Below are 10,177 nucleotides of genomic sequence, written 5' to 3' on the forward strand. Positions count from 1 at the left end.
ATGGGTTCATTACGACAAATCTAGAAAAGTATCCTCTGTTTCGTTTTACTAGTTGACAACTATAAAGGTTTTAGATAAAGTTGGAAAATACCATTTGGATTTTTGTGTTGTCAGTGTCACCTGTTTAAATACTTACTATTTTAAGAATATACTATACATGGCAATATAGCTTATTCGCTATTTACTAGTCTCGGAATTCGGAAATTACAACTTAAGAGGTCAAAAGGTTAGAATGATAGACCAGCGAAAGTACAAATAAGCAAATTTATAAAAATCTTCGTTTCGACTAGTAGTACATATATTTGACAAATATTGACAAATTTAACGTCCATGAAAATGTGTACTTTTTAAGAACGCAACAAACAACAGAATATTTTCTTATCTATATTCAAAAAAGTTATAAGAAGTCAAAACGTTAGAATGAGAGACCAACGAAAATACTATAGATTAGAAAAACTACTAGTACATGTTAACACATAATATCTGACATATGTTACTTGTAAACATATGAAACACTTGACAAAATTTAACATTTTATCAATAACAAGGTGTATTTTTCAAACTCCACAAACAATAGAATATTTGAATTGTCATATTTATTAAAAGGTTTTATTAGTAATTTGTTTTATACCTCACATTCTACACCAACCTAAAATGTCAACTCCGCGATCTATCCGAGCATGAACCAGAACATAGAATTACTTGACCAAAGACCTCCGACATCAACGGAACGTTCTAGAAATTTGAATTTATAAATTTCATTCAAAATTGGTTTATCTTATAGTATATCCTTGACCACTATTCTATATATAATCCGACAAAATAAAATAAAAATGAGGAAAACAACGTGGAAAAAGAGAGAATGGGCTCCATAACGTTTAGATGATAGAAAAATCTTCTGGTTGAGATTAGTTAGCCAACCATCCCCACTCCTTCCAATAGTACCCGCCATTTTTTCAATTGTATTGCCAAATTTAGTAATTTCACGCATTTTAATTTATACAAAATTTTAATAATAGAAAAAAATTTGGTTATCATATTTTTTTTTCGGTTCTTATTTTTCTCTTTATTATAATATTTTTTTATTTTCATAATTTTCTTATCAACACCAGCTAATTTTGGTTCTTCGATACATGCTCTTTTTATGCTTTTGACCTGCCTTATATATACTCAACTGAAAATAATGAAACAAAGTAAAATATTCGTGTTCCACTAAAATCAAAATATTTTCTAATCATTTTCACTATATATCGAATAAAACATTACCATAACATGAAAATCTCAAAAAGTCATATACAGTATATGTAAATCCACAGGAAGCTAAAAGATGATTTTTCAATATTACTATATTTAGAGAAGAGAAGATTTTTCTGTTAGAACAAAAAAGATTGTTATATAGGTGAAATGAATGATGACTTCATTGAGATATGTTATTCTTATCCATTTCTTTTGATAAAGATATATATAATAATAAACTCCGAAACAAAAAAAAAGGATCAAAAATTGAAGTATCTCTTTACCTTTGCCCACAATTCTAGAGAGAAAAAGAGGGTCTGCTTTGGCGGTTGGAAGTAGCAGTTGCTATCAAAAACATTGCTTCATAAACAAAACCTCAGGTGTTAGATTAGGCCAACCGTTATCTTCTATATCTTCTTCTTCTTCTTCTCTTTGATTCTTCAAACCAAAGCATTAACAAATAAAGATTCCTTTTTGTTATGGTTTGATTTATTGGTCGCCATCTCTCGCCCAACTTCACCTTCTCTGACATAATCACTACACCTTCTTCCTCTCTGTTTCTATATCAGAAACTTCATCTTCCTCTCAAGTTTTCTCATTTCACACTCAAATTCAATTCCCTTTGTTCGTGAGGTTGAATTTCGGTTGCAAACATTTGGGTTTGTTGTAAATTAAGGTTCCGTTTGTAAAAGAGATTCCTTTTTATTTGGGGAAATCGAGGAGTTCGTGTACGGAGCTGAGTTTTTGCCTTTTTGATGGTTGCAGATAAGGTATTTGATTATATTCCTCAGTGAAGTTTCATGTGTGTTATTCTTTTGTTATTGTTGTTGGGTCATGGAAATTTCATGACTTTAATTCTTTTTTTTCTTTCATGTGTGTTTCATGATCATTTCGTGTATATAGTTAAGGTTCCATGTGTGTGTGCTCATAACTTATAAACCTTTGTTGCAGAATCTCATTTAATTCTTCTCTCTATGCAATCTTTTTTTGTTTGTTTGTCCTGTGAAGGTCTAAAATCTTGAAGGATTCAAAAATTTCCGATGAATACACGTTATTCCAATCAGCCGGAGTTATCTTCTAGTAATATCACGATCACTATTTCATCGTCTGCTTTGTTAAGCTCCTCACCGCGAGGCGATAACAGTCATGTTGCTGCTGCTAATGGTCAAGAGAGGTCTCCATCTTCGTTTTATATAAGGCTGGCTATGAAGGTATCTAGAGCTAGATGGTTCATCTTCTTGAGAAGAGTGTTTCACTACCAGAACGGTTCAAGATCTGACCTTGGGTCTAATCCTTTCAATTCTAGCACTTGGATGATGTCTGAGCTCATTGCTCTACTTGTTCAGCTCACTGTGATAACATTCACTCTAGCTATCTCCAAAGAAGAGAGACCAATTTGGCCAGTGAGGCTATGGATCACAGGATACGATGTGGGATGTCTTTTGAATCTCATGCTGTTATATGGTCGGTATCGTCAACTAGACATTAACCAAGGAAATGGGTTTGTCCTTGGCGATGTTGAGCAGCAACAGAGAGGCAGAGAAGAAACTAGGTAACACTCAAAAATCTTTATCTTTTGTCGATTATGAATCCAAAACCTTTACAAGATCCTGATATTGCTCTATGTTTGCAGGTCCTCTCACTTGATGAACAAATGCAGAACGTCGCTAGAGCTTTTCTTTGCGATTTGGTTTGTGATTGGAAATGTTTGGGTGTTCGATTCTAGGTTTGGTTCTTTCCACCATGCTCCCAAGCTTCACGTTCTCTGCGTCTCTCTTTTAGCTTGGAACGCTATCTGCTATTCCTTTCCCTTTCTTCTCTTCCTCTTCCTCTGTTGCCTTGTTCCTCTCATAAGTAGCCTCCTTGGATATAACATGAACATGGGATCCTCAGACAGAGCAGCATCAGATGACCAAATCTCTAGTCTCCCTAGCTGGAAATTCAAACGAATCGACGATAGTGCTTCTGATTCTGATTCAGATTCAGCTACTGTAACTGATGATCCAGTAAGTCCTAATTCTTTTACTCTCAATTCAAGCCAAATCCACAAGTTTTCTTGGACCATAAGGTTTAATCTGTGATAGCTCTGTTTTGATCCACTAAGGGAATCTGATGTCGAATGTTGTCTATTAGTCTCGTTTATGATTGAAAAGGACTTAGATTTTGAGTTTTGATTTGGTTTTGCAGGAGTGTTGTATATGTTTGGCAAAGTATAAAGACAAAGAAGAAGTAAGGAAGCTTCCATGTTCACATAAGTTTCACTCAAAGTGTGTAGATCAATGGCTTCGTATCATCTCTTGTTGTCCTCTCTGCAAACAAGATCTTCCAAGATGACAAAGCAAATACCCTAAAAGCAACAAAAGCTCAATATAATTTTTTTCTTTCTCAGTTTTTTTTTTTTTTAGTTTTGGATTGAAGCAAAGTCGATTACTTGTGTGAGTGTCAAATTTTTTGTACATAAAGAGCTCACCAGTAATCGTTATGTACATTGTGAGTAGATGATGCAAATCACAATGGCAACAACTTTATAGAATCTTAATATAGTGTTTATACTACATATTTTGTTTTTTCTCTCGTCTCATTTACATATCTTGATGTATATATTTTTTTATATGTTCAATTTTTTTTTTTGCAATTTAAAACTGAAAACCCAAACATTACTTCATTAACTATCAATTAGGATGTCGGTTTTCTTAAAAGAAATATTTTTATAGCATTAACTATATCTCATAAGTATAAAAGTTTTGGACATGGCATCTAAATAGTTGGAGTCTTTGAGATGGTTTTGACTTCAGCTATATAAGTAAGTCTTAGGGTGTTTAATTTAGAGTTTGAATTTTAAGCCTTTGAGTCTGTCAAAACCTAAAATAGGCACAAACCAAACAAAAACAATCAGATGTTTTTTTTTGGTTACAGAATCTTTAAATTAGACTGTTCTAGATTCTCAATTGGCACTAACACAACTAAGTATGTTCCTAATTGGTTGAAAAGTCATAATATTTGTCCTTGCACAAAATGTGTAAACCATAAAAAGAAGAATAAAACCTCCAAGTCAAATATTTTCTACTAATTTACAATAACTCTTTTCTAGAATACTAACCACCAATAACTTAAAAAAGCAGTTTGTCAACAACATCCAACGACTATTTTTAGCTGCCTTCTCTCACAAGTCACTATTATAAATGACCTTTTGGATTCATTAGCAAGAAACAACACAAATCATTCTTTACCTTCATAACAAAAGTCACTATAGAAATTACCTTTTGATTCATTAGCAAGAAACAACAACACAAATTCATTCTTATTTACGTTCGTCAAAACCATGACGAAAGAAAACCCTTCAACCCTAAATCTCGGACAACCTAAGGCACAAGAAAAGTATTCCACAAGTTTAGCCAAGATCAACCCTAAACCCTCCGGTAGCTCTACCGTTGAATCGAAGAGCCAAGACAATAACTCACCTAGTTTAAAACGTTGGAGATCGTCCTCCGGTAAATCTACGAGGCTAAATTGTTTATGTTCTCCGACGACACACGCCGGTTCTTTCAGGTGCAGGTATCACCGCGTTGATTCGTTGACACGTGCCGGGTCTATTGGGTCGAACCTCGCTGTTTTATTGTCGTCCAAGTCGAGCCGGTTTAGTGACTCCCTCAAGGCTCAGTAAACCCGGTTACTGGATTTGTTCGGTATAATAACTGTCGGTTTTGTTATTTGTTTGTTTCTTCTACTTCTTCTTTTGACATTGTTCAATAATTTTTATCGAAAAAGACATTGGTCTGTATTACTAAACCGCTTGAAATCGGCTTAACCCGATTCAAGGTAAACTTTTATCTAATTTTCACCAATTTGATTCAAATTTAAGCATTTATTACATACACATTTTATATGCTTCAAAAATACTTGAAATGAATTTTTCTGTCTACATTTTATATAAAGAAAATATAAAATAATTTTACGAAGTCAGAAATAATACGCAATATAATATATTTTTGCAAATTTATATATATTGTAAACGTTTTGATGATCACATTATTTTTAAAATTTCTGAAGATATAATTGAACTTATCATTTCGGGAGGTTCGATTTTATATGTTACTTGTCAAAAATTTAAAATTTGACAATAGAAAAAAATGGCTATATCACATATTATCTTTGATTTTGTATGATTATTTTGCATTTAACATCGTAAAAAATGTACTAATTTGAAGATTTTTTGAAAACTTAAATTCTCCAATAGCACAATAGATCATATATTCTATGGGTGAATGTGAAATTCAAATTTATGTCCGGTTCAATTCAGCTCGAGTTTTACTTAACCGGAACGAAAATCAAATCGAACCGTATTTTGAAGAATAAAACGACGACGATTTGAGCAGATTTTTCAGGATTTAATTTGTAATAATGCAAAAAGATTGAGTTTTTGTTGTTTGTTGAGATATTTAAAAAGATTCTTCAGGTTTTAATTTGTTTTCCAACTCTCTCCTCTGCTTTACAACAAATCGTCTCCGTCTTCCTCGCTCAGCTTCAACAACCAGAGCCGACTTGAGATTGAGAATCAACGTAATCGGTAAATTTTCGTATACGCAAATCCATTCTACTCATTTTGAGTTCACTTACATATCAAGATTCTTCTATCTCTGTTGAATCTGCGATTCACGAATCCATTAGGACGATTTTTGGGGATCTAGATCGGGTTTTGTTTCTCAGAACCTGTAATTGATTGTGTAATCCTTGAGTTCATTAATGTATAAATTCAAATTTCCCAATTTGGGTTTGTTTCTGATGGATTTTATTAATTTTGTGTGTCCATAAATTGTGATGTTTAAGATTAAAATTTGGTTAATGAGCTTTGATTAAGTCTTTAGATTCTCCATTAATTTTCTTATCTTCTTCAATATTGTATATATTATGTGGACATAACTGAATCATCTGAATAGTAAAATCATGATAATGACTTCAGTTTCTAAGCAATGTTTGTGTTGCCTATATTGACTGACTTATTTAGATTACTCTGAATTTTGCAACTTGTGTTACAGATACTCTCGCAAAGTCTCATCCTTTCTCAGCAAAAAACACTAGGAAATGGTTGAAAGGTACAGTGTTCTTCATATGCTTGCTTCTGTAGAGCTGTTTTTTGAAATTAGCAAAACAAGTTCACAATGTTTTATATGCAGGCATGGAGAGTTTTGATTTGCTGCTTAAGATATATCATGTCGCAGTGCGTTGACGGTATCAAGCATTTATGCACCTCTGTTTTAGGGTGTTTTGATCTTGATTTGTATAAACAATCTGGTGGCCTTGGAGATCCTGAATTGCTTGCAAGAGACACTGTTTGTATGCCCTATCACCTTCTCTACTCTTTTTTTTTTTTTTTTTTTCCGGTTATAAGATTCGATGCAATACCATTTGAGGAATGCAAAAATATTTCTTCTGAAGACTATTGATGATTGAATTTGGTTTTGGAATGCAGTTAGTGTGAGTGAAATAGAAGCTCTTTATGAGCTTTTTAAGAAAATCAGCAGTGCCGTGATTGATGATGGGCTAATAAACAAGGTATAACTCTAACTTGTTTGATCTTCTTCCTCATTTGGTAAAGCTTTAGTGATTGATCTAACAATCTGTCTAATTTACTCATCTCTTGTTTGTATCAGGAAGAGTTTCAGTTGGCTTTGTTTAAGACAAATAAAAAAGAGAGTTTGTTTGCAGATCGGGTAATGTTTCTTTCTTCACATTATAAGTGTTCTTAAACCCATTTTTGTCAAGATCAAGTTTAGAAGAAATGCTGAAATATGTGATTTTGTTTCTAGGTTTTCGATTTGTTTGATACAAAGCACAATGGAATACTGGGGTTTGAGGAATTTGCTCGTGCTCTCTCCGTCTTTCACCCAAATGCGCCTATAGATGACAAAATTCACTGTACGTCCCTTTTAGCTTGTATCTCAAAAACAAGATTGGGATAACACATTAATGATATATACTATTTTTTTGCAGTTTCATTTCAGCTATATGATCTTAAACAGCAAGGGTTTATCGAACGGCAAGAGGTAAAGCTTCCATATCTTCAAATAGCTTCATATATAACCTTGTAGAAGTGCGCTTTATTATCCTCACTGACATTTTCGTCCATCATTTGTCCAGGTGAAACAAATGGTTGTCGCTACGCTTGCTGAATCTGGAATGAATTTGAAGGATACTGTCATTGAGGATATAATCGACAAGGTAAGTTACTTACTTTTTTTCCTCTTCACCCTATATTTTTTCTTTGAAAGTAATTTCCCGAGTTTTGAATGTTTCAGACGTTTGAGGAAGCAGACACAAAACACGATGGAAAGATCGATAAGGAAGAGTGGAGAAGCCTTGTTCTTAGACATCCCAGCCTTCTGAAGAACATGACTCTTCAATATCTCAAGTGAGTTCCAAATCTTTCTATTTATATAACCAGGATTGAATCTATTCAACCAAATTCCTTCTCTGGTTTCTCTTTCTTCTATTCTCCATGATATGTAATAAAGGTCGTGATCCTGTTGTGTGCTTGCTCTGCAGGGATATCACGACTACGTTTCCAAGCTTTGTGTTCCATTCTCAGGTTGAAGATACCTGAAAAAGCAAAAGCAAAAGCAAGCAGCGGCAAGACATCATTGTATTGTTGAAGGTTGTTCTTTCGTTATGGTTCTTTATTTGTTACATTTCTAAATCTCTGAACTCATTTTATTTTTTATTGAGCTTTTTTTGTGAAGCAAAATTCTTCTTTTTAGTTTGGTTTTTGTCCTTTTTGATTTCGCTCGGTCTATCTGTAGATACAACTTTTGCATCTTGATGTTATGGTAATGTAAAGTTTTTCAGTTTATTTATTAATCCAATTAAAAAGATTTGCTTCAATCTCTGTGTTTTGGTTATTAGAGTTAGCTTTTAATATTAATTCAATGGATTTCTAGATTGCAAGCAAAACTAGTCATTTCATATGTGACTTGTAAGCAAAACTAGTCAAAACTGAGTGATGTCACCAGCCCTCCTAATGACGAGTTTTCCGAGATCAGCTCCACAAGAATCAACTTACATGATGACAAAAAGTGGATCTTCGATGAGACGCCATTAGAGAGAAGAGGAGATGATCTTACCAACAAGGGTATACGAAAGCAGAGCTTCGGGGGATGGTTGAGAAGCAGAGACATGAATAATGTTCTTCCAAAAAGAAGAAGAGGTGAGAAAAGGGAAAAAAAACCTAATTGAAGAATTAGCGATTTTCCCTCACCAAGAACCCTACATTAATACAAAAGGAAGTGACTTGCCAATCAAGTTTCCCATCCATTGTAGATGAGGGGAACATTGTGTTTGTAGTAAGGCAATGGAAGAATGACTCATTTATGCTTCAATGACTTCCATGTTCTTTCTTGAGGAGAAGGAAGACCATTCTTCTTGTTTTGCTACACAAGACTGAAATAAGAAACCTCTTCTAAAAGTTCTTCACGCTCCATGTAGACTATCTCTTTCTCCAAGGAGCGCTTTTCATTTAGAAAAAGCAACTTTTACTCTTCATCTTATCTTCGGCCATACTAGACGCAAACTCAACTTCAAGATCAAACAGTGCTTCTAAAGCCAACTCAACTCAATAGCCATACTTCATGCCGTCTCTTCAGCTTTTTTATCTTTCAAAGGAATATTTCATTAATATGATTTAGTTTTTATTTTATATACATCATTTTGACATATATATTTTTGAAAATTAATTTTATGCTTTAAACCACAAAAAAGTTTAAGTTTGGACCTTTCACATTTAGGTTTCAATTATTGTCTACATGTTTTCATAACTATATTCACACAAATAACTAAAATCTCCTCATAGAAAAAAGATTAATTGGTTTGAAAGAATAAAAAGAGTATAAAAGATTATTTTTCTATGGTTAAAAAATATGAGAGATTTGCCTTGGAAACGATAGTTAAAATTCAAAGAAACTAAGCTTGATATAACTACAAGTTTCGTACATAAAAATGTCGAAATTGTTAGATGTAATGAAGCCAACTTTAGCTTGAAGCCTCACCATGTAATGTTTTATCTCGCCGGAGAAAAAAAAATTCATTTATCGGTGAAATTAATTTATAAGACCAACTAAAACATCAAGCACATTAGATCTATTAATGATTGATTAATGTTAATGTGCTTTTAAAATTGAATAAAACACATGATCAATCATATTTTTAGCGTATAAAAAATAAATCATATAAACGAGATGGAAGACCATTCTTCTTGTTTTTCTTTACAAGACTGAAATAAGAAACTTCTTCTAAAAGTTCTTCACGCTCTATGTAGACTATCTCTTTCTCCAAGAAATATATACTACCAAACACTTTTCATTTTGAAAAAACAGTTTTTACTCTTCATCTTATCTTCAGCCATACTAGACACAAACTCAACTTCAAGATCAAATAATGCTTCTAAAAGCCAACTCAACCCAACAACCATACTTCACGCACTCTCTTCAGCTTTTTTCTCTTTCAATAAGAATATTTCATTAATATGATTTAGTTTTTATTTTTTATACATTATTTTTTACATGAATATTGTTTGAAAATCAATTTTATGCTTTAAACCACAAAAACTTTAAATTTGGACCTTTTACATTTGGGTTTCAATTATTGTCTACATGTTTTCATAACTATGCTCACACAAATAACTAAAATCTCCTCATAGGAAAAGATTAATTGGTTTGAAAGAATAAAAAGAGTATAAAAGATTATTTTTTATGGTTAAAAAAATATGAGAGATTTGCCTTGGAAACGATAGCTAAAATCCAAAGAAACTATGTTTGATTTAACTTCGAGCTTCGATCACAGAAATGTCGAAATTGTTAGATGTAATGAAGCTAACTTTAGTTTGAAGCATCACCATGTAATGTTTTATCTGGTCGGAGAGAATTTGTTTTTGTTTATCGGGGAAATTAAT

General features: G+C 32.8%; 3 protein-coding genes across 6 annotated transcripts; all 3 read left to right on the forward strand.

Annotated features, from left to right (window-relative positions):
• Positions 1-1,477: 1,477 nt before the first annotated feature.
• Positions 1,478-3,889, forward strand: AT5G55970 (RING/U-box superfamily protein). 3 transcript variants are annotated; one of them, NM_124979.5, is made up of 4 exons: positions 1,478-2,006; positions 2,245-2,788; positions 2,870-3,242; positions 3,424-3,889. In NM_124979.5, the coding sequence occupies exons 2-4, from the start codon at positions 2,277-2,279 to the stop codon at positions 3,568-3,570; spliced, it is 1,032 nt and encodes a 343-aa protein (NP_568834.1). In that variant the 5' UTR covers positions 1,478-2,006; positions 2,245-2,276; the 3' UTR covers positions 3,571-3,889. The 3 variants fall into 3 exon arrangements, with proteins under 3 accessions (NP_568834.1, NP_851197.1, NP_001332406.1); NM_180866.2 differs by having other exon boundaries at positions 1,478-2,788; NM_001345175.1 differs by having other exon boundaries at positions 2,870-3,889.
• A 554-nt stretch (positions 3,890-4,443) lies between these two features.
• Positions 4,444-5,151, forward strand: AT5G55980 (serine-rich protein-like protein). Its single transcript, NM_124980.2, has one exon. The coding sequence runs from the start codon at positions 4,559-4,561 to the stop codon at positions 4,898-4,900; it is 342 nt and encodes a 113-aa protein (NP_200409.1). The 5' UTR covers positions 4,444-4,558; the 3' UTR covers positions 4,901-5,151.
• Positions 5,152-5,370: 219 nt separating this feature from the next.
• On the forward strand, positions 5,371-8,358 carry CBL2 (calcineurin B-like protein 2). Of its 2 annotated transcripts, NM_001345176.1 has the most exons (11): positions 5,371-5,803; positions 6,273-6,329; positions 6,411-6,570; positions 6,707-6,789; positions 6,888-6,947; positions 7,044-7,152; positions 7,228-7,280; positions 7,375-7,455; positions 7,533-7,645; positions 7,780-7,888; positions 8,172-8,358. In NM_001345176.1, the coding sequence occupies exons 3-10, from the start codon at positions 6,447-6,449 to the stop codon at positions 7,835-7,837; spliced, it is 681 nt and encodes a 226-aa protein (NP_001332655.1). In that variant the 5' UTR covers positions 5,371-5,803; positions 6,273-6,329; positions 6,411-6,446; the 3' UTR covers positions 7,838-7,888; positions 8,172-8,358. The 2 variants fall into 2 exon arrangements, with proteins under 2 accessions (NP_001332655.1, NP_200410.1); NM_124981.4 differs by lacking the exon at positions 8,172-8,358 and having other exon boundaries at positions 7,780-8,113.
• Positions 8,359-10,177: the final 1,819 nt, after the last annotated feature.

The sequence above is a fragment of the Arabidopsis thaliana genome, chromosome 5 (assembly GCF_000001735.4).
Source record: "Arabidopsis thaliana chromosome 5, partial sequence".
Lineage (NCBI taxonomy): Eukaryota > Viridiplantae > Streptophyta > Magnoliopsida > Brassicales > Brassicaceae > Arabidopsis > Arabidopsis thaliana.